Genomic DNA, 25284 nt, shown 5'->3' with positions numbered 1-25284 from the left:
AAAAAACAAAATGCATAAAAGGAGCTGAATGTTGTATCAAGCACCAGGGTGTGAAACAGCCTCAACAGAAAAATCTCAGCGGTAGCAAAAGGTAATCTAAAAATCAGGTACAATGTATGATGTTAGAGGCCCAGGACTGTGGCTCAGAAAAACACAATTAGGGACTTTTTAACTTCTGAAATCAGTTTACTGTGTTTGCTGTTTCAAAAGACAGCTTTGGGGCTGGGAGGCACAAAACGTGCTTTATTCCACTGAAGTTTATGCGACAGAGACTTGCCACGCACAAGCAGCGTCTTCATCTTCAACAAAATTTGAGCATTGACAGTGTGGTTTGTGATAAAACAACACTAAACCCCACGTTTTTGGGAACTTCAAAACTTTACTGACCCATGAAGTGAATTTCTTACAGGATCTTTCCGTGGCGTGTCCCGTTTTGACCACATTCTAGTGTCTAAAAATGCATATTAAGTGATGGGTCAGTTTTGTATATAAAATGTATAGTGAACCTAATAAGAACCTTCCAGCTCACATCCTCCCAACAGGAATCCAGCCATTTCAAGAACTCAGCATGACAAAGCACTCCATTTACAGCAATTCCCTGCAACATTCCTCCCTCAGTAATACTCACCATTCATTAGACTGTAGTGTAGGGGATTCATTCTGCGCTATGTGATATAAGGCACTCATTGCGTTCATATTAAACAAAGGAGGCTTCCTTTCCGCTACACACAAAAGAAAATAGTTTTTATACAGGGAGATAGTCTCATGGTTTTGCTCTTTATTTTAGTTTACATCCCTTTAAAAAGAAAACCACATCAGCAGAATCACTACTGCCTGAACATGGAACCCCAAACCAACCCTACCCTGCAATCAGACAGATATGTTGGCGTATGTCCTATGCCATTGCAGAAGATGAAAGCACTTTGACGATCAAATGCCTTGTCCTCTCAAGCTTTTAAATTACGTGGTTTATCATAGTTCAGTTCTCTGACTCATTTTAATGTACTAAAATAGGAGTAAGTTAACAGTAAGCTCTACAGTCGGTGTTTAGCCACTAAGCATTCCTGGTTTCGTTGCTCCCCACCCCCTTTTTTTAACTACAGTTGCTAAAAAGCTAACAAACATTTAATTCTAGGACAGCAGTGATGAAGAAAAAGCTGGTAACAAGAACCATCAAATCACACTTAACTGACTAAGCACATGGGCAGGAAGTCAGTAACAGGCCAACTCTTTATACTATTTTGAGAGTTGCATTCTCTTTGGCTCTTCTCTCCCTTTCAAGCTTGTGTTACTCTTATAGACTGACACAGCATGAAAGCTTAATGAGGAAGGAGATGATCTCACTGGAACAACAAAACTGAAGCTTCATCAGAATGTTTATGGGGTAAACCTATAAAGCTCAGCCTTGCCATAAACATTCCACAGGAGCTGGTCAGGCCACAGGGCCGCTCCTACACGAGTGAAAAATGCAACAGAAAACTTTTCCTTCCTAAAAAAAAACCCAAACAAGGAAAAATAATGCTAGTTTTCTGAATTTGCTTTTCAATTTTGAGTTGCATAGTAGCAGTAAGCTATGCATCAGAGATCACAGTTCACTCATCACTACCACAGCATGGACTAAGCCCTACAAATTCCCCAGAATGGGCAAATTGTGGAGTTAAGCCTTTCCTCAAATGTAGCACTTTACCTTCTGTAGTCTGTCAGATAACCAGTTGCTGCCATCAAGGATCAGGCTGATTATCCATTAAACTCTCTTAACTGACCCCTTAACTTTCTGAATCTTAACTGCTCTCCCCTGCTTTTTTCCTCTTAACTCACCTGAATAAAACAGAAACCTTCAGGAAACACTGAAACTGAGCCCTCAATGAAGCCATTTCTAAGACAAAGTGATCATTTGAGAAGACTACCAGCCATCTCCTTTTCCTGCTTCCCTCCCATGCTTATTCAAACCATCCCAACTGAGACAACCACCCCGGCCCAGCCTCCAATGCTCTACCATGCTGACCTAGCCTCACCTCCCACTACACTAAGAAGCCATAGATGAAGCCAAACGCTTCATACTGCAAACATGCAGCATGCAGGAAGGCTCCCGGGGGTGTGGTGGCCATGAGCTCACTGCATTCCTGGAGCACCGCAGCCAGCCAAGTCTCCTTACTCCACACTTGGAGCAGGATTCTGTCATGACAGTCACGCCCCTTCAACTTGCTTTATATTGGCAACCCCCAAAAAAATAATCTCTGCTCTGTAGAAGGAATCTATTTCACGTCCTGGAAGAAAATGAAGTTGACAGTTTGGAATGCCAGACAGCACTTTTAGCTAAACTGTGCAGCTCACATGGATTAACCTGCTCCTGAGAGCTCTCGCTGCTGCTGCTCCTCCACCAAAGTTGGTTTGGAGCATGAGCAATGAGATCTGACAAGGATGGTAGGACAGCCTCAGGTGAAACCTCACCGTCCCCAGTAAAACTTACTGCTAAGTGTTTCCAGAGAGCTGGATCCTGACTGAAGCCTGAGCAGTGCTGTGTTTCAGTGAGTGTATTTTTGTTTCAATACTGCATGTTTTTAAATAGAATGCCATACTAACATGGGTCTTTAAAACTGATGTTCTGCTTTATGGAGTCTGTTTTAATGGCAACGCCATCATTTCTTTGGGGATTGATTTATAGGTTTCCACTTCAAAACTGGATTAGTCTGTACCTTTTCCTTAAAACAACTCAGAGATTTCCCAGCCAAATCTATTCACAAGTGATAACACACACTGAATATAGCTCTGAAGCTGTCCACTTATCCAAACCTTCATTGTTGCAGGATCGTATCTTAGATTTTCATGCAAACAGTATCAACTTCTATCATTAAGTAGATTTCATACTGGTACTTTTAACAGTTCATTTCTAAAGCAGTTCAACAAACAGACTGATTTTCAGCTCAGAACTGCCTCCCTTACAGGCTGTGAGCATCTTCAGTGATACTGTTTGGCTATTTTCTTTGTCTACGTAACTCTTTCTTCAGGTAATGAAAACACCAGTTCAATAAACATCAAATTGGAGACTTGAATTCTAGAGATCACATTTAGCCCTTTTCTCTAAAACTTAAGTCCCAAAGAAACCAGGACAAGGAGGGAAGCAGAGATCTTCTGCACTGTGATTCAGCTTAATAAGTTCTAGGTATCAAATAACTACATTTTATGATTTATTCAAATAAAATAACTTACCTAACTCAATACAGGTAATTCCAAGAGACCAAACATCTACTTTGCCATCATACTGCCCTTCATCCATGGCTAAAATCACTTCTGGGGCCATCCTAAGAGAAAGAAATTGATGCTCATAAAATTCTGGGCAATGGCACACATTATATCAGCATCAGTATTCCAATGAAACAGGCTGTTTCACTGATCCCAGCTACCTTAAGCAAATCATTGCCCAGGGTATCAGGCATGGATATGGAATACTGCGAACAAAGACTAGGCACCCACACTAGCACAAGCCCGTGGGGAGGCTGTGTCCTGTTCTCCTGTGCTTCGCTCAGTTCTCCATTCTTGAGCATCACCAGCTTTTTGCCCTCCCACAACAATTTAGCTGGCTGGCCAACACTGGTGACATAATTAGAGCTTGCAGTTGTGTAAACACCACAGATTAGGTGTAAGAGATCAAAAGCATACAAGGAATCTGCAAAGGGGTTTTGGTCAATGAACCTGGCCTTCCCTATGGGAGAAAAAACACTTCAGTTATTTCAACAATCAGATGCGGTGAGAACATATGAATTGTTAAAACCACTGGGGGGGAGTGATTAAAATACGTTAGAAATGATTCAATCCCACCTCTACCACTTAAAGTCAGCCTAACAATAGTTTTATTACTGTTTGTGAACTTTCAATGCAAGAATTCACAACTTCTTGAGGTCAGAGCCTATTTACTCTTTGGCAAGGTCCATTTTATCACTACGCAACTGGAAGACTACAAAACTAGCTCAAATAAATCCCAAGTGTATTAAATACCCAATATACGATCTTTTCACAAAGCCAGAAATATGTGAAACTCTTGACTTACCAATATGGCGTCCCCACAAATGAGTTGGCAGGAGATGCTATGGAAGCAGACCCAAAGTCGGCAAGTTTCACCTGTCCTGGCTCTGTTAGCAGGATGTTTCCCGCCTTGATATCTCTGATTATAGAATACAAGCGTCAGGATTATTCCTCTCCAAAAAATATAGAATCTTCTATAAGACAGACTACAAAACATACCAGATTTTCTCCAAATACAGGATCTTCAATCTTTAGGTTAATGCCACATCTGGATAAGCTTCATTTACAGTCCAACAAAACCTGAACTAACCATGTCCTTTATCAAAGCTTTTCAGAAAGTCCTAATAATGTAACTATTTAAATCCTTCATCCTATTAAAATGCAGCAGGCCCTTTAGACACAAAGAACATTTGCATCCCATACTTACTGTGTGCTTCTCAACAGGTGTGTTAATATAAAACTGATTTTTGAGGTATAAGTGTTCCCCCCACCCCAGCAATCTCTGCCTTGCAGTTGCCACAAGCTAGTTAGGTGAACTGAGCCTGCCTTGCTATTCACAGCTCCAGGGAACCATCAGCACTGTATCAAGTATTGAAAAGCTTAGTAGATTCAAAGCAATTCTGCACAAATTATGAACACCAGCTGTAAGAGAGAGTGCATATGGAGATACGTAGCTCACTAGTATTTGTCTACTATAAATCACTAGTTGGGGAGCAGATGGGCAGAGCAAAAAGAAAATCTCTTGCTTGCAAATATTGAATTTGGGATGAAAGGGAATACAATCAAGAAAATAAATTACCTGTTAAGTGTGTGAGACAGCAAAAGTATAACCACTTACCTATGGATCATATTGTGAGAATGCAAGTATGCTAATCCCTGGAGAGCACCATGGGTAATTGCTGCTATTTCCACTTCTTGCAATGGCTTTTTATGAACTTAAGGAAAGAATTTATTTAAAATTCAATATTAAAGAAAACAATGCAGTTTGCAGCATGCAAGTGAGTACTGTTAACAACATAAACAGAGAGAAAATACTGAAAAGTCATTTTTACTATGTTCAGTTTGAGAAGCAAATGTAAAAATTAGTTCACAGTGTACATTCCATCATCAGATGTAACCTTCTAACTGTAAGCCAGCACCTATTTACTATAAAAGAGACTACTTTGTAACTGTAACCTGTTTTCCTGTCAGTTCTGTGACCATCCTCCCAAACACCTATTTGAGACTCAATATTCAATTTTCCATTAATGAAGCTAAATCCTAAATCCTAGAACTTTACAATTCACACATGAAGAAGCTGTAGCAATACAGATGACTCTGGCAGCTCAGCCTTTTGTCCTGAAACGCTGCTGGCAAGGAAAGGAGATGAACAACTTAGTGGCCACACATATATCTTCAAAGAAAGTCCACTTCAAGAAGCCTGATAGAAAAACGACCGTTTAACAACAGACCTCATCAAGCAAAACCCTACTACTGCTGCAGAGCTATTTTAGTCAACAGGCCTACAGTTGTTAGTAAGCATTAGGATCAACAGTGAGGGCTTGCAGAAATAAATCTTGAACTGTCATGACAGGAGAACCTAAAACTCAGAGGAAAATAAAAAGCTGACTGACAACTTTAAAATAAGACAAACCAAGGGGAAACCAGGCCCCTAGGAAAGCTGGTGCTTGGCACAGAAATCATTACAGCCAGGCAAGAGCCTGAGAAACCGAACCTGTTCATACACACTGCCCACAAATAAAACTATCCACTCAAGGACAACTCTCTGATGCCATAACCTCCTATTTCAGCACTTTACTCCTGACTTTCAATCAAGTAAAGGTGCATAACATACCTTCTAGTAAGTCTGATGCTGATCCTAAACAATATTCCATAACAAGCTGTATGGGAAGAAATCAAAGGAGTTGTTAGAAAATCTCTGATAGTAAATGTATGTTTTCTAGGTTCCTGTGGAGAAATCTAGAAACACTCCCTGGTGCATTCAGTTCAGACTGCCATAACAAACCAAGTACCGCTTGTAACATAAGCCCCATCCTAGAACACTGACCTCTCCCATGAGGACAACTCTAACTGCAATTAGCACAGCCTTCCTGTGTAAGATACCAACCCACAAAACTTGTCGAGGAAGGCACAAAAGCATGTTCAGAACCAGTCATGTATTGTATAACAGATCTTATTTTATATGCACATACTTAACAGCAATGTTAAATTGCACTTAAGCTTATCAGAGTATTAAAGGGCTATTTAGGGATTTACTTAAGATTTTGTCCCAGTCAGATTGCAAAAAAAGAAACTAAAACTTTGTCCTATGGATTTACTGAAGCTAACACAAGATCAGTACTTATAATTTCAACTATTAGTTCAACAATATCAATTCTTTAGTATATCATACTACAAAAACTTCATCTATGAGAGTGGTGTACATTAGACTTTTTACCCGACAAAAAGCTTACTCTGCATAGCCAATCACATCGATTCCTACATAGGCATTTTTATGCACACAATCTCAGATAACCCAAATTTATTTGGGGTGTGAGAGTGGGGTTTGTTTGTTTAAATCAAATGTACGTAATGAATTAGGAGATAACAGCCAGAGATAAAACCAGCTGGTTGTTTTTGTCACCTGAGCACACACACAGAAATGACAACAAAGTAAACACTACACAACAGCAGAATTTAGGTAAACAGAAGTACTAATAACTCAAAATATACTTATTTATATTATTACTCATTTAAAATACTCAGTCCATCAAGCTAAATACACTAGAAAAACAACCCCTTACTCTGCAACTGAAAGGGAAAATTTCTCTAAATCTTGTTTCCAAAAACTACACTCAGTTTGGCTGAGCAACCGTGAGGTCCTGGGCTACCCTCAGCTGAGCCTGTGCAATGCAAGTGTTCAGGTGCCTCTTGAAAGCCAGTCGGAGATATTTCAAAGTGCCCTTAACCAAAACAAGAGAAGAGTGCAGCAGATGCTTACCCATGCTGTATGCTCCCGCAGATAGCAGCCTTTGTATTCTATACTGTTAGGGTGTTTTATTTTTTGGAGGAACTTGACTTCCTTAATAATATCCTGCCATTTCTGTAGAAAATAAAAGGAATAGAAAGACTTTATCAACTGTTACTTTTTAAAGTTGTTGCTAAGTCATTATATCATTTTAATTATTTTAAGAGGCAAAATCATCTTAAGGTTCCAAATCAAAATAGATTTACATCAACACCATGATGTTCACTGCTTAACTCCTCAACACATCTACAAAATAAGCTGTTGATTGATTAGACTGTATGTAAGGATCTCTCATCAGTGTAATACTTTATATGTATGCATAGGCTATACTGGCAAACACTTAATATCGGAGCAAGTCCTCAAAAAAGAAGTGTTCCTTTTTTAAGGGGTATCATTTCTGTTGTCAAATCATACATCCCAGCCTGAAAGAGATGTGGATGATAAGCGTCCTTCAGCAGGATCAGCTGTCTCTCCCTTAACTCTTGTAGGCAGAAAGACTTGTCCTTACTAGTAACTGTATTACACTGGCTGAGGCTTCACTTATCAGTCACCCAATATCTGACTCTGTTGTTAATGTTCCTCCATTACTAGTTCAGTCTTGTCAAAGGACCGATTTAAAATGAGTTACCTACAAGATAAGGGAATGGTTCTGCAGGAGAGAAAGAGCAAACATAAAACAAAATCCAGGACTATAAAAGGAGAGCTCTGCCAGTGCAACTCTGAAGTACAGAGGAGGCCAAAATGTCATGTTCCAATGTGCGCCTAGATACCGCCGTTACTCTCCTTGGAGGAAACCACCAAGTGTTCCCATTCATCGCACATCCACCAACTCCAAAAGGTTCAAAAGTTGTTTTCCAGGTCCTGTTAATCTCTCAGCGCACGCTTCCTTGTATGTGCCTAGGACTCACAGACGGACAGAGGTCCCATACACCCAAATGCTTTAGAAAACACACGCAAAACCCAAATATTCCTCAATAAACATTTTAGGGTTAGAGAAACAAATAAAACCAGGGAATATGGTGGCCACAACTGAGGCAGCCAATTGACTTAAGCATTGCTCAGCACCAGGAATTTCACTAAAAGTACATTAGTGCAGCTATTCTAATGTGAACTCTCTCACTGACACCCTTGTTCCAGTACAAGAACAACTTGGTTGCCTTTTACTTTTAGCCCTAAAGGTTTTGAGGTACTAAGCAATAAAAGCCAAACCAAGAATGCACCATGCTAACCTTCTCTGTTGGGAAGAGAGAAGTGATACATTAATCAAGATGTGTTCATGAATTCCTGCATTAAAAAACCCCTCCAGGATCACATTAAGATGTGTACTTAACATCACAGTACTACATATTTCAAAGTATACAGTACTACTTATTTCAAAGGTTTTCCAACTTATTTTTACTATTAAATATATCCTTAGAGAATAATTGTTCCCAGCAATGATAAAATCTTATTAGGAAGCCAAAGTAAATATAAATGATACCAGAATGCCCTTAATCAATTTCTTTACATAGGCTAGTTCATAACTCTAGCAAACTTCTGAACAAAACAAATAAATATAGAGGTAAAATAGAAAGCATTTCATTCCTGGTCTTATTACTTTCTTCAAAATAAAGAAACATACGCATTGAAGACAAACAAAAGCTATTTCTGAAGCATGCACAGTTTGTTTCATTCATGTGAATACAGTATTTATAGCTCACAGTAATTAAAACAGTGGGACAAGTAGTAAGTACAAATTATTCTTTCATCAGTACACAGTTAAACAAGTCACCGCAGTGACAAAATAGAAGCACACACAGCAAATTTAACTGGGAAGCTAGAATTTAGGACTGCTGGAGAGATACTGCCACCTCTACCTCCTACACAGATACACACATACACACACACACACACACAAAGGAAGGAACTGAGAGCTCAGCTCCTGCTAGCGCAGATGATCAATACACAAAAGGCAGGCACAGAAAACAATGAGTTGTTAGTCAAACTCATTGGAGCAAGACTGCTTCTAAGACTGGAATAGAGAGAATGGAGGGAGGGAACCATGAATGCCCTGAACAAGAGTCTTACAACAAATACTTCTGGAGGAAAAAAATCACACCACGATTTGATAGATGTCGTTTACCAGAAATAATACCAAATGGGCTGCTCATGTCATGTTGGGTTTTTCAAGAATCTGTATTAGCACTTAAACATTCCAAGGATAAAATCAATTATCTCTGTAAAGCGTTGTAGGGAAAAAACACACAACTGGGGTGGCCATGAAAACACTTAATGCTTAAATCTCAGAGGCCTACTTCTGCAGACCTCTGCAAAGACTGCCTTAATCCCTGGCTCTGGCAGCTCTTCCATAATTATACTGCTGCTCAGATTTTCACACTCATTCATTCACTGCTGGTTTGCTTTTGTTTTAGCTCCTCATCAGCACAGTCATTCCAGGGAAGGATGCATTCTGCCTTACTCCTTTGCACATGCAAAATTCCCTCGGAATTCTTCACCACTGCATCCGCTGCTATTATTCCTTTGTCCAATGAGCAATGTGGTTACTTTGAAACGCATTTCAAATGGAACATTTAAGGGCAAACAGACACGGTAATACACAAACCTACCATTTTTAATTTTCTTTTTTGCTTTCTACACATTTATGTGGTCCTATAAAAGAGCCCTTTCTGTCTGAAAGAGAAGAATCCTACCCATCTTTTCCAGCAGCAGATTAAGCAGAAATACACTGTGAGCAGTAAACTGATTTGTTTGCACTGTACCCTCATTCACTTGTACAGTTATAGGAACAATTCCTCCTGCTGAAACCCAAGCCAATTAAAATAATCCTATACAACAGGTATTTGCAATGGTCAAGATTTAACACGCAATATGTTCTACATACCTCATTGGACTGCTTCCCACTATATGACATTTTCTTGATGGCCACCACTTCATTGGTGCGCACATCACGTGCCTGTAATGGGAAAACACAATGCATCAGTTTCTTCAGATCGAGATTCCCCATGAGATGTAAACCAAACATACCCATAAAAACACCCAATCTTTATCCCTTAGTTAACTTTTGCAGAGAGTTAAACTAAAATATCTTCCAAGGGGTGTGCCTGCTGCATCTGTTAGAAGTTGAAGATCACCCTCCTGCTCATGAGACAAAGTATGACATTTCTCCACGCTCAGCATGCAGCAAGTTTCTGCAGCAGCCATGTCCTATCACTTCTAAACTAGAAATCATAGCTTATAAAAGCAGTTCTGACTCAAGTAGAACTGATTTTCCCTAAATCAACTTCCCTCCCTGCTCAGGTCCATACCAGACAAAACAGAAGCAAGGCTTAACCCCCTTGTTCCATTCCAAACAAACCAAGGTGCGCAGTAGATACCTGCTCTGCACACCAGTACGTTTCTCCCCACTGCTCCCACAAATCAGCTATTGTGTCCTAAAGGAAGGATGGGGACACAGCACCAAGCACCAAGGCAATTGCTCATTCCTCCCTGGCAGAAGAAGAGGCGGGGTTGCCTCACCTTGTTGGGAGGATGGCTCCAGACCAGACCCCAGCCTCTCCTCTGTTAAGGATTTCAGCAGCATGGGAGGGTGATGGAGGAAAACAACCCTGAGCCTCTCTGGTAAGAATAATCAACTTGGGTATGAAGCCAGACCATACAAATCACAATAACGTGCACCACAGCCTTCACAGATGACTGATGAAAATGCTGATTTTGGATATATTTGCACTACGAAGCACAACCTATCAGAACATGGATTAATGAAGTACCAGGACTCTGCCTTTTGCAAAAAGATTCTTCCATAATGTTTTAATTCTGCTGTCCATTAGAGATTCCCAGAATTCCCTGACACTCTTTACTTCAACCAGTTACGATGAGCTTGAAACAATACTATTTCCAGTTTTCTATCTGTTTGAGAGGATCCTTCCTCCTGTCTCGCTGACACTGAAGTTGACTATATGTGGGTTTTGAGACCCAAAAAAAGGAAGAATAAAGTTCTGACTCCTAGATCTTTACTAATTAGAGACCATCTCTGAAACAGTCCAATCAGTGAAGAACTGCAACAAACCAGGCAAGCCAAATACTACAGTAGAGCAGAAGGAGCACAGCTCTAACAAAAGGGACTGGGTTATTCTTCTGCTCCATCTGCAGTGTTCCAGTGTAGTAGGTTTCCTGTGTCAAGTGAAAGCTATTATTACACTGCAGAGTAGGGTAAGGATAATACCAAAATGATTCAGAGGTGCCAGACTTGCAGTTTCTAAGAAACTAAACCCATGAGGCGAACCAGCAAAACCCATGTCAATTATTAAAGGAAAACCAGAAACTTTCTGCCACTGCAGTATGTAACAGAAACAAAGAGACAGGAGTGAACACTTTTAGTCAGTTATCATGTAAAGTAACATATCACCCCTTCTTGGGATCACGGATAAAAGGAAAGGAAAGTAGGTACAACAAACATGGAAAGAGTAAACTGCATTTAAAAAGGCAGGGAGAGATCTCAGGATTATATGGATTTTTATAATTTTTAATCACTCCTGCATCTATTTCTTATCAACATTTTTGGTCCAGGCTATAGGCAATGAAAGCAGGCTGGTGAGGGGGGTTGCTATGTATTAGAGGACCCAAGCAACTAACTTCTGATTGAGTTTGCTTAACACTGACGCCAAGCTGGGAGCAAGAGAACCACCCCAGCTGACACCCCATCAACGTTAAAATTATGGAGTTTGGTTTGGTTTTTTAGGGTCCTTGCGATCTGGAATAACTGAAAAAAGACAGCTCCTAAACAAAAGCCATGGAGACGTTCCAAGATTTAAAAGATGCAAATGAAGAAGACTTGTTTCATGGCAGACATTTATGCACATACATCCCACTTTCCTCCAAAAGCTCCATGCAAAGGATCAACATCTGGTGATCAGAGTAACTTCACCAATGAGAGAATTAAAGCATGAGCAAAGAAAAGGTGGAGTGTGTCATCAGCTTTGGTAATATGCTTTTAAGCAGTTATTAACTATAATCCAGTACTAATTACATTGATTAGAGAAAGTTTCATTGTTTGCATTAGCAGAATCAAAATCCTGCTACAGAAACTTGAGAGCAGGTTTTTTCCCTAGTGTTACAGAGGAATAAAGGATTTAAGACATACACTCCCCTACTTTAGTTCTTTATGTTTATTTAATTCACACTAAATTTCTCCCTCCACTTTGTCCTTCTCATCTTCTGGGCTTCTGTTTGAGCTATGCAGTACACTACACAAAACAGTTTCAGATTCAAGATCTCAGGCCTGATAGCAGTAAAAAGGTACCATAATACAAAACTTAGAGGCTACAACTCTCACTTGACAAAAATAAAGCCCCCAAATGGGTTGGAGTAGTGTGATGCCCTTTTTATATCCACTCTTTAACCAAAGTGAGTGAATGAGATGAAGTAAAGGCCACGAGGTGAGTACTGTTTCCTTAGGAAACACTTCCTCCCCCAGACCTGTTCCCAGACAGTGGCAGCTCATAGTTTTAAGCAGGGAACAAAATTAAGAAGCTTTTCCTAATTAGTTCATCTGTGCTGCATTAAATTTATGCTGGAAGGTTCCCAACATGGTCTGCTGCAATTATTAACAATGAATAGGCATCTCATAAAATACTGACACAAATGGCTTTCTGAAGGAGAATTGGCAGGTTTGGCCACACCTCCTATAATTATAAATGTGAAAAGGTTTTCCGAGGAAAATGGGGGCTTTTAAAAGAAGGTCTCAGAGGATGCACCCACAAATGAGGCTACCATGAGGCATCCCACCTCCAGTTGAACTGTATCAGCTGGGAAAAATTCTGCTGTCCAGATGACCATGTCAAAAGTCTCATGCAGATGAATACTGGGATTCTTGCCTGAAGTAGGGAAGGATGTGACAGAACCAATACTTAAGTGTCAAACACAAAGAATGGCTTTAAGGGAGCCTGAGAGTATGCACAAAGGGAGAGAGAACTTAAGAGATAAGAGATGATCAGACCAACAGAATGGCATTGACAGCCAGAATTGATGGAGGAGAAGTAATATTTGAATTAGCAGAAAAATCCCTGCTTGCAACATAATGATGCACCCAAATGCACTGGGCAAGGGCCATGTTTCCAGTTTTCCTTTTCACTGCATATGCAAACACCTTACAGCTACTGCAAGTTTGTGAATGGACTGAGACTGTACAGACACACACCACCACACATATTAAAGATTCACAGTAGTTTCTCTTCCTCAATATATTCAAAATAAGCCTACATCCACAGCTTAAAGATAAAAAGACATACAGCCAAAATTCACAAGTCACAAAGCTACTTACAAAATAAACTGCTCCGAAGCTTCCATGGCCAATCTCTCGGAGATCTGTGAAGAGCTTTTCTGGATCTTCTTTAAAGAAGAGCTCTGCAATTTCTGGGTCCTTCAGGCTGCCCGCTCGGCTGGTTGATGGCATCCTGCTGGGCAGTTAGCCGACCGACTATCTGGGTTTAAAGTGCTGCCTCAACCCTTGGTTCATCTGTATGAATGGAGCCTCTTCAGCATGGATTACTGTAAGAAAAAGATTGCAATCTTTCACTGATTATCCTCGTCTCAAAGAGTCAGAAACAAAGCTACAGCAGAGCAGTTTCCACTTCTTCCAGAGCATGCATCCCTGTTGCGTGAAACAACACAACCTATCTGCTGGGATAATGTCACAGTCCCACTGTGACACCAGTCACGCATTTCTACAGAACACATACCAAAGTCAAAACACAAAGTGAGACACATTCCTTGCTCCAGCATCTGCTCAGTCCCCTGCAGAGCAGTCACCAGAATCATTTTGACCTACAGCAAGAACCAGTTTGTCCCTAGTGAGCCCATATTACCTTGACACCCTCCCTCTGAAGAGTTACACCCACTGCATCTTAAAGTGGATGACACAATTGCACATCTCTATCTATATATATATCTCTATCTATGATGGTCTTTGCAAGACAAAATGTATGGTACCAGTATGAAGTGTATGAACCCATCACTGCCCTTTACTGATCTGTTTTTGTATTTTTACTTCTACAATTGCACTCCAGTTATGAAGCAGCCAGTGATCAGTTTTTATTCATTTCAGCACATACGCAGAGACCTCTCTAAAGCTTCTCCTTCCACAACTTAGTCATGGTCCTTTTGGGTTTTTTTCTCTTATCTAAATTCATTCTCTCTATTGCAAAGTGCCTTAGAGCCTGACTTGCAACCCTCTTCTTTAGAGGAACAGCATCCAGGACAGGAGACACCCCATTCTACACATAATATGTCTTTCTACTCAGCTTCAGCAGAGTAGACATCCATTTTAATCATGATAGTACATGATACAGTAGTCCAGAGTCCACCAGCAAACAGTTTATTCAGAGGAACTTGCAACTTCAGACACTCTTTGGAATGTACAAAATCCTGTTTGTACCATGAGTTTGCCTTCATTTATTCAGTGTGCCTTGGAATCTATCCAGAATAAAAGTGTACCTTCAAGTGGTGCTAAATTCATATTGTATCATCACAACAGGTGAAGCTAAACAAGCATTACAAGTAAAATGCACCTTTCTCCGCACACACAGATAAAAAGGAAGGGCCTGGGTATCAGGATTTCCTCTGTAAATACCAATAGAAGCATTCTGTGTGACTGGCGAACAGCTGATCACACAGCCCACTTCTTCCCAAAAATCCCTGTCTGGCCAAGACTGGTGCTTTTTTAAATTCACATTTCATTGCTCAAATTTGTTTTCCTAAAAACCAGAAAACAAATACAACAAAGCTGAGTTTAACTGAGGCATCAGAATGCCTTGTCCCTGTCCATTTATCCTCCTTTCCTGGACTCATAAACTCCACCTTTCTCCAACCCTCTAGACCATCAATGAATCATTTGTTTTCCCCTCCCTGTAGAGCAATTCCTACAAGCATGGAAAAAGACATACTCCTGCATGTTTATGTTCTGTGGTACTCTTCTCTAGACAGTTGCAGCATGTGAAAGTGCCAAAGACCGCCTGCTCCTTGTTCAAATAACTACGAGGAGAGCACGATGGGGTGAGAGACAGCCAAGACATACCTAGTTGTAAAGTCTGCAAGAGCCTCCAGTTTTCCTGACTCCTTTAAAATCCCAGTGGTAGGCCAATACATATATACACGCAGAAAATACACAGCTGTCCACAACTCTGCTATACTGCACTGGTGAACACACAAAGGCAAGTTGCACACTGACACAGGATCATTTATAGGAGCCTTCGGAGCAAGCAACATCAGCACAGGACATTCCCAACTGCTAATGAAGCCGAGAGAGATGCACAGGAACAGGACTGGGACATCTCCACCTTCCATTGCATAACGCAGTAACTAATACCGTGTGGGAAGGGAAATAATTAGCTCCAATTCAGCCTGTACCTGAAGCACACGCTACATTTATGAAGACTGGAAAGAAAAGTGGTGGGTTTTGTTATTTTTTCTTTCAAACAAGCCAACAATATTCCACTTGATTCCAGCTCTAACAAGCACGTAAGACTGAAAGACAACTGTTTCACATTTACAGCCCCCGACGAAACAATAGACAAAAAGCATCAGTCAGAAAAGCGCGAGAGAGGAGCTGGGGGAAGGGAGCTGATAACCAGAGCACACTCAGTATTATTGAAGGAATGCTGCTTGGATCGACAGTAATGATGTCATGTTCCATCTTTTAAGAAGCATCAGATTCTTACAAAAAGGACATTGTTGTTCAAAAGCAACTGCTGCAATCCCAGAATGCCCTTTTCCCTACATCTGTTAGTCAGAGGGGCTAGGCTTGGATAAACCTGCTAATATGGCCCAAAGTCACATGTCCCCAGGAGGGAGCATGCGAGTGGGAGCCAGGGAGAGCAGGAAACTCCCAGCACACACAGCTGAGATGGATTACAGCTCCCCATCTACCCCGATGCCAAACCAGCCACCAGACTCACTCTTGGCATCATCTTGGAGCATGCCCCTGAAATGTCATCAACAGGCAGCACTTCTTATGGCTGCTAGAACTCTTTCCAGGCTCCTTAACCATACACACAGAAGTGGTATGGGACTGGCTATTGCACTGCCAGGCTTGGAATGGCAAAACAGAGGACTCCTCATCCACTGTGATACACCTTAAAATACAGCTTTTCTCCCCCCCCTTTAATCCTGAGAACATTGAGACAAATATAATTATCTTTATTCTTGAAAATAATTGCTGCTTTGAAATGAATGAGAATAAAACCATTAAGTATTAAAATCTATTTAACAGGATAGTCACAGACGTGAGCATGACACTACGGTTATCATTTTATCTGCTTAGATGGAACAATAAATTGCATTAATGTAAATTCCACCCATAAGAAAGCTTTATGCAGCCTTTGCTTAATAAAGTGCTCCCATTTTTTATGGATGCTCCAATATTAAATTTTCTCAGTCTTCTCTTTACCCAGACAACACGTGCTGCCTGCCAAAGCCCGACAGTGCCAGCAGCCGAGATGCTCTGCCTGCAATAACGACACCTGGATGCTCTGGGGAAATGGAAGTGAAGTTAGGAGAAGTGGCATGCAACGTGGTTATTGCATTATTTTAAATGCATTAAAAATATAGATGAGTTAAGATTAAAAACACCCAAAACCCTGCATTTAAACTGCACTGAAAATTCAATCATATACCAGCAGGCATCTGGTTTTCTAAATTACAGTCGAGTTGCACTGATGTATTTCACATTCTTCCACCAATGCAGTCTCTTTACTGTAGTTTTTTTGGATTGGTGCAGCTATACCATTAAACACAATTGTCTCCAGTGTACGGATGGATGGATCATCTCACCTTAGCTCAGATCAGGTGGCTGGATCCTGGTTATGGCCAAGAGACAGGCACTGCACCAGGAATCGGCATCCCCTGCGTGCGCTCATGTCTCTGCAGTCTACCTACAAGCCACCTTGCAGGCTGCTAAAATTAGATGAAATAAATTCCACATTTCTTCCTAGTTGTCACTCATACAAAAAGAGAATATTGCATTGCATAAACACAACTGCTGGTACTTACATCGATTCCACTCACAAGGTGATGGAAGAACATGAGAAGAGTCAAAGTACGCCAGGGAATGACTACTGGAAGGTGTTCCTTCCTGTGTCAGGGGGTTGGAACTAGATGAGCTTTAAGTGCCCTTCCAACACAAACCAGTCTGGGATTCTATGTTTCTATGACTGAAGCACAGACTGGACCAACTCTATTTCCATGCAGGCTGAAGTAACTACATTTAGTCAGTAGCAATCATTACTAGTTTAAATAACACTGAATACAGGCCAAAATGTTTTATCAAATTACTTTCATCTGAACAACAACCAGTTAGCAGAAACCACATGCACACATCCACAAAAGTCTATGAATCAATAAGATGTTACATTCCCTGTAATTACGGCTATATTAAATGTACACACACACACACGCACCTTGAACCACTGACATAAGGAAGCTGAAGATGAGGACGGGACAAGACCTGTTCTCTTCTGAGTTTTCTGCCTCCCTGCCATGTCATCTCCCGCTGAACTAAGACCCACCCCTGTGACTAACATCCCCTGGGATCCTGCAGAACAGAACAAGCAAAGCTCTAAATGGTCAGTTGCCATATTTAACATGCATGTTTAAGCCTTATGCCAGGAGACCTTAGAGAAATACAAATCTCTCCTCACTACACTAAAATCTATGACACTGAGAGCTGTCAGATATAATTGTTTTCATGTAATAAACCAATGTACTAAGAAGAGAATGTACTAATCCTTCCCTGCAACGGCAAAGTGAACCTACTCACTGAGATTTCCACCTATCCATCATATTATTTCTCCAGTTCACATCCAGACCAACCTGGTGACTAGAAGGCATTCAGTTACACTAACCATGAGATGCATCAAAGCATTTGTAGTTCCTGAAGAAGGCTCAAAAGTCTGCAGGCACCAACTGACAACACAGGCTTACCTGTAGAGCATTGGCATTAAAAAGCAGCACACTTTGTCCGTACAAATGAAGTTTCAAGGAATCAACATATTCAACATCCCTCAGCTTCTACACACAAGAATATTATAACCAGAGTTAAAACAAACACCATGTGAGAACATCACGGAAACAACAAACAAATTTATGCATCCATCATCCTGTGTCTCTCTCCATTTCCCTGGGTACCAAGAAGCACTACCTGGCCTCCTACAATGGCTAATGAGGCTGACAGCAGTGCTGCCCTCTGTTCCTGAATTATAAATAACAGATTATTTGGAATATGAGACATAATACTCATGTCATCTCCTATACAAAACACTTAGCATAGTAAAACCTATAAACACTTCTCTTTAGTATCAAATGGAGGTTACTCCATGTATCTTTCCCTGATAGAATATACATGACACTTTAAAAACAAACCATCCAGGAGACCAGTTCCAGCACCTACAGTCATCAGAGCTGCACACTCTAACAGCAGAGATATAAAGTGATTATTCAACAGAGAAACTAACCGGTCTTTTGCAGGTCCTACTCGAAGCCAGAGTAAAAGTAAAGCAAGCAACAAAAAAACCCCAACACCAAAACCCAACAGCCCACCTCAACACAACTGCATTTGGAAGCTGATACTGAGATATTTGATAAGAGCATCTGCATTGCATGTAGTGCAAACCATTGCCAGATTTTAATGTCACTTCCTCTGGCAGGATCTAATGCAAGAGCATCAAATAGATGGGGAATGAGTGCCATCATGCAACTGTTCAAACAGGGAAAGGGGATTTTCTCTTACTTGCATCCAGGTCTGATCCAGGGAGAGTATGAAGCTTAGATTAAGCTACCCCCTCAACACACTATCAGAAATTTCCTGAATGGATTCCAGCTGACGCTGAAAATTTCCACCACCATCATAAATATGGTAAAAAGGAACGGATGAACTGACTTGTCATTTATTTTTTCCTTTTACTTGCAATTATGTCTGAAGTGAGAGTGAAATGGTGAGAATGCTTAAAATAGTGACTTTTAAACATCTCTATAGCATTGAATGCTTGACCTGAAAGCACAATTTTTTTGGAAGTAGCAGACAAATCACTCCCCATTTTGGACAAACTCTGAATAAAAGCCTGTAAGGTAAAAAAAGGAAGCAAAATTATAGAACGCAAGTTTCTGCTTGTATGCAAAATGTGAAGTTGTCAACTATTCCATGCATTTTCAGGCGGAAAAAACCCAAACTAAACTCAAATCAAAGTTTTCTAGCAGAACAACCAGAAATATCAGCACATATGAGCTGTCTGGGTATAAACCATGCAGAAGAAACCTCAGCTGAACTTTTAGTATCACATAATATTGCCTGTTGGGGAGACGAAGCTTCTTTGATGTATATTTGAGACACCAAAGAGGTTCTTGCAGCACAACATGTAACAGGCACATTCTCACGTGCTCAAGGCTGCACTGCCCAGCACAGGAGGCTGTGCTCTGGTATTATGTGACTGTGAGTAAAATACTCTCTCTCTTCAGCAACAACGGGATGTTGCAACACCCACCCTCAGTCCCATAGGGATGTGTGATGGTCTGACTCTAACCTGGTACTGGAAGCAGAAGGGCTGTACAGCTGGTGGGGAAATATCAGAACAGATGATGAAGGCCCAGCACCAGGAGAATCCCAGACTGGTTTGTGTTAGAAGGGACCTCAAAGCTCATCCAGTTCCAACCCCCTGCCATGGGCAGGGACACTTTCCACTAAAGCAGGTTGCTCCAAGCCCTGTCCAACCTGGCCTTGAACACTGCCAGGGATGGGGGATGAAATGAACTCTTGTCACACCAGGCAGTGCTGATATATGTGACTTTAGGAATGATGCTACCACCCTTGACTTATTTTGTGATCTGCATATAAATCTTATATTGTGATCTGCATATAAATCAGCCTTTAAAGTTTTATCCTGATGAATTCTATGCATGGAGTTACCTCATCCGGAAAGATAAAGGGCAGACAGAGATCACCTACTATAGATCCTATCACTGTATTTGCTGTTCATCACAAGCCAGGTGCCAGCCAGGCCACTGGTGTGGGATTCTGTAAGGGCACAGACAGAAGAAGCTCATTTGGCTTATCTGAAATTCAAGGGATTTTCATCCAGTGCAATACTGCCAGATTCAGGATCATCTATCCATCCTTGTGCACATCTCAAACGCAGGGACATATGTTCATCAGGTTCTTTATGATCACTGGGAAAGCACATTCTTGATCACTGCACCCAGTTTCTCCTTCCAGCAAGCTTGTCAAAACTACAACACGGAATTTACCGCTTTCCAATTAAAAAAGATGCCCTGGTAACGCACCAAGTGCTGTTGATGTTCCTTATACCCTCTTTTAACCTAGGCTCTGGAACCCCAGTTTACCCTTTCTTCTTGTCCTAACAATAGCAGAGCAACTCTCAAGTGTGTTGCATTGCGCACATGGAAGACCAATTACTCTCTGCTCACAGAATAAGGTATTTTCCTTGATCAGCTAAGAATTGGTTTCCTGTCCATGCTCAATTACACCACAGCAGATGGTGTGAAGATAGTTGTATTTAGGTGACTATCACAATGGAAAGTCTATCAGCATCCCCAAGCCTCTCCAAACAGACAGCAATTTTAGTCACTTGACTCATGTGAAACCACATACCACAAACTGCTTGGGCACTTGGGTACGCCTCTCCCACCAAGCTAACAACATGTTACTTTTTCTCTTCCTACTTCTGCCATTTGGAAATTGTCCTAAATTGGCGGGGGGGGGGGAATCCCAGAAATGAAACAAGGAAAACCTGGAGATGCAGCAAGCGGCATCCAGCTTCTCCCATGCTCTGCAAAAGGGGCAAGAGGCACTGGGGAACATCTCCCTCAGGATCCTGCTAACTTACTTCTACCACTTAGTAGATGGAAAAATGCTGGCAAAGTACTGAACTTGCCTTTCTCTTAATTACCCTAAAATCATTCCTTTTGGTACCCATGTTCTCCCCATTGGATCCATTAGGACTATCTGTCATTATGGAAAGGGAAGGTGCAGATGAATGGCATTCTACAAGAGACTGTTAGAAAAATGTTTAATATTCAGAAAAAATCCAAAATGCTGTCACCAAACTGATTAAAAAAGGAACCATCCTGAAACAGTGCCAACTGCAAGCAGAACAAAGACACCTGGAATGGGCTGAGGAAACTGGATTGTGGAGGGTAACTGTGGACCATGAAAAGCTCCACTGAGACATTGCTTTTATCTATGTCACTCTTCACCCTCAAGCTTATGTTCACCAGATGCTCCTCTGCTTTCTGCTGATCCCCAGGGGAAGGGAAAAGCCAAGATCACTCCATTTACGAGTCAGGAGCCCCTTCTGCTGCCAAAGCCCGAAGCAGGCAAGATCGTACAGCCGTGCTGGACACTTCCATAACTTGTCTTATGACAGGAGCACTACACATGGTCTAAAATCCCACATATATAACATGTTACATGTACAACATGTAACAACAGTACTGCCTACTGCAAAAGAACCGAGATCCTCCTCTGTAGCAGAAGCTCACAGCAAAGAATAGTCATCAAACGCTGTCCCACTGGTATCTTCCACATTCCCTCAGCTATGTTCTTCTAGATGGAACAGATTATAAGGAAAAGATGAACCTGCAGCTGGATATTATGGTGAATTCTGGCAGCTTTTTGTCTGTGTGAGACCCTATGTTCAAACAGGCTTTTCTTCCTCAACACATACATTCTTCTTCACCTGACAAAGAGCAAGCCTATCATTCCAGTCAGATTCCTTTCTCAATTTCTTTTAAAAAGATTTTTGAGGAATGATTTTATCCTGAAAAAAACTCTTTGCAGACTTCTTTTTTCTTTTTGTCTCCTTCTCTACCTGTGTTTTTCTTCCCCTCTTGTATTTTACTTCTTCACAGAATAGCTTCCAGAAGACACTTTCATGTTAGAGCAGTGCTTGTGTTTCTCTTATACATGTACTTGTAGACTGTGGCTTTCTTTGATTTCCCCTCAAGATTCTGACACTAAACTGTCCATCATCAGCTCCCTGCATCACTTACCCCAGCACACTTTCTGATCCCGCTGAGCTGTTCCGCTTGGATGTATGTTTACTTTCCAGGAATGCCACTAGCAAAAAGGGCCAGAAATCTAAGCTTCCCAAACCTTCATTGACAAGCCTAGGATGTGTTTCCAGGTTGGGTGTTAAGTATTTGTTAGGATGATCCATACCATCACTAAAGCCAACAGTGCAACAATTATCCCATGTTTTCCATTTGAAACAAAATGGGAAGAATCTTTAGTATTTTTTATTATTTTGATAATATTTCAAGTTTTGTTAAGTAGTAGAAAAAGTAACAACTGGGTAAGCCCATTCCTGTGCTACAGACAGATATTCTGAACAAACTATATCTATTTTGACAAGTTACATATGCCAGTTACATGCAAACAGAAATAAACCAACCACCACCAGTACTCCTCAAAATGCTACTTTAAATCACAAGCAATTTTTGCAATGTCACTCACCCGAGAAACACCAATCTACCACTTAAACACCACAAATAAAACACATTACCAAGGTAGTCGAAAGATACCCTAGTACCAATAAGCATCCTGTATTTATTTCTCCTGTTTAAAACAAAACATCCCATGGGATCAAGCAGAACAGTTAAAGAACAGCCAGCATTCATTTCTCAAAGACCAGTATCATGGACGCTGAAGAAGTGCTAACCATACCCTGACATACCCAACACTAACATCTCCTGAATGACTTTGCTTGTGATAGTTCTGGTACATTTATTAAGAAGGTCAGCTCTAAATTTAGTGATTCCTTAGGCTAGCAAAGCTATGAGGAAGGCAACTGGAAAAAATTAAATCCGCTGTCCCCCTTCTTTTGCAATTCATTAAGTTCACAGTCGTTGCCAGTTCCTGTCCTTTACCACATCACACTGCTCTGACTCTCATTTGAGCAAGTACGAACCTGGCAAAACTGGAGCCAGCAGGAAAGACATAAGGTAGAAAATAAAGTCAAATCCAAGAGAAAACTGGAAGACTCTGTGGGAGTAATGCTACAAACCACTGGCCAGGAAGAGGTTAGTGAGCATCCAGCTGGGGAGAGTCAACTAAATCTAGAGGCAGAAATACTGGGAAACTCCAGCTGCCCCTAAGAAAATAAATTCAGGCAGATATCCTAATGGGACTTGAGTTTAAAGAAACCTTTTCTTGGCCCCAAAGCAATTTCACCCCAGAACAATAAATATAGTAAACGTAAGCAAATCGGCTATTTTGGATTCAGCATAAATAACTCAGAAATAAGCTACTAAAGCTCACAATATAGATAATTACCCTTGAGAAAAGGAGCGATTAAAAAGTAGCAGTATCACACGCAGCCTTAGAAGGGAGGCCTGAAAGGAAGGAATTCAAAGTCTTCCTGACCACTCAGTAAAGAAATAACAGAAATGTTTAAATTAAGCTTGCAAATGAATTCCCTGGAGTGCAGGAGGAGGGCAGGATGCATGCCCACCCCAGAGCTTCCAACCCACCAGTCCATGGGTCTCACTCTTCTTTGAGCAAGTATGAACCTGGCAAAACTGGAGCCAGGAAGGACCAAAGGTAGAAAATAAAGTCAAATATAACAGAAATCCAAGAGAAAACTGGATGATTCTGTGGGAATAATCTTAAAAACCAAGCTGTTCCCCAGCTTGATCCACTACCAAGGTACCAAAAAAGCCACACAGGAGAACAAGGATACAGGAAAGAAGGTAAATTATCTGCACAAAGATGATGACTAGGTATAAGGTATGGTGCTGTCACAGACGATACATCAAGAAAGCTGTCCCTTCAATAAACTCATACATGAAACATTACTGACCTATGGAGATGAGTAAGGAGCTGCCCTAAGGTCTGACATAGCTCCAGAGTGACATCGCCTTTTGTCACAACCACTGTTCCTTCCAACAGCCACTGCTCCAGAAGCTCCCACAGTGGCTGCAGCCAAACTGAAGAGAGGAATTAATCGAAGTAATAATTAGTGGAAGTAACATGCTCATCACTTGGTGACGGTGACACACTAAGAATGAACAAGCCAAACATTTATGCACTGGACTGTGTCATTAAAATAACAGAACAACTCAAAAGGATATTCAACAAGAAGTGGGCAAAGTCTTGTACACAGAATTATTGTATTCATTAGTCTTAGGAATAGAACAGAAACTTCACTTCCGAACTGATACACAACTCTGAAAAAAGAAAGGGGTCAGATGCATAATTACACATTTGGAGCAAAGGAAAAAGCCTTTGCCACCAGAGTGACCACAGATCCTGCGTAGTATTTGTGTTTAGGATCTGGAATAGGAGGGAAAGGTACACGACAAGTTTTATTTAGGGCAGCTGACAGTACCAGAAAGTACACAGGAACCTTGAAAACCAAAGTGAATGAGAAGAAGGCAGGAGATGAAAGGTCGAAAAGTAAAGAACCATCCAGCACATATCTAGTCTTAAACATGAAGAATCTATTAGGAAAATAATACAGAACTTCTGCCAAGTCTCTGCCATGCTCTGCTCCTGGCTATTATTCTTCACTCACATCTAGCAATAAAAATCAAAGTACAGTACAAAAAGGCCTCAGAAATAGGAAATCTTAAAACGCCCAAGATGACAATCTAAACTTGAGGAGAAAAGGTTTAAGAGCTAAAAATCATACACAAGAAGGCCATGTCAAGTGCTCAGGCTTCAAGAAAAAGGGGAGAATCCATAAAATGTAAGAGCAGCATATTTATAACAGAGTGAAGGAATTCAACCAATCGAGCTATAAAGAGGAAAATTAACCTGCAGAAATGACTGCAAGGTGCTGAGCCCAAGAGATACAAACATTGCTTTCTAAATTAGACATTCACAGGAGTAAGAACATCCACAGACAGGTCGGGTAAGGTATTCGTGAACGCTCCTGGCACCTCTTCTGAAGCATCCAGTTGTTAGCACTGCCAGAAACAGCAGGTAGGACCAGACCAGTGATGTATTCTGGATGATAGTTTTTATACTGCTATTCTTCCAGGGTCAAACCAGCATTATCCTAACACACCTTGTTATGAAAAAGGTCAATTTTGTTTAACATGGCTTAATAAAATACACAACTACAATCACAAACAGAAAAAAGGTTTATCAAAAGCCTGCAGAGAAATAATCTTATCATAGAATGGTTTGGGTTGGAAGGGACCTTAAAGCTCATCCAGTTCCAATCCCCTGCCATGGGCAGAGACACCTT

At 40.9% G+C, this 25284-nt stretch overlaps 1 protein-coding gene across 1 annotated transcript in view; it reads right to left on the bottom strand.

Moving 5' to 3' along the window:
• Positions 1–25284, bottom strand: part of TAOK1 (TAO kinase 1) — a 69181-nt gene that overhangs the window by 25139 nt on the left and 18758 nt on the right. Inside the window, exons 2-9 of the mRNA XM_080629995.1 lie at positions 13350–13576; positions 9912–9983; positions 7004–7105; positions 5858–5903; positions 4862–4958; positions 4049–4162; positions 3211–3302; positions 629–722 (exon numbers count right to left, since the gene is read on the bottom strand). Of these exons, the coding sequence (XP_080486121.1) occupies positions 629–722; positions 3211–3302; positions 4049–4162; positions 4862–4958; positions 5858–5903; positions 7004–7105; positions 9912–9983; positions 13350–13481 (749 nt within the window). The 5' untranslated portion in view covers positions 13482–13576. The remainder of the gene's footprint in view (positions 1–628; positions 723–3210; positions 3303–4048; positions 4163–4861; positions 4959–5857; positions 5904–7003; positions 7106–9911; positions 9984–13349; positions 13577–25284) is intronic.

This window comes from Psittacula echo (genome assembly GCF_963264785.1).
Source record: "Psittacula echo genome assembly, chromosome: 15".
In the NCBI taxonomy this organism is placed as follows: Eukaryota; Metazoa; Chordata; class Aves; order Psittaciformes; family Psittacidae; genus Psittacula; species Psittacula echo.
The sequence above is the reverse complement of the archived record's forward strand: the minus strand, read 5'-3'. Positions and strand labels throughout refer to the sequence as shown.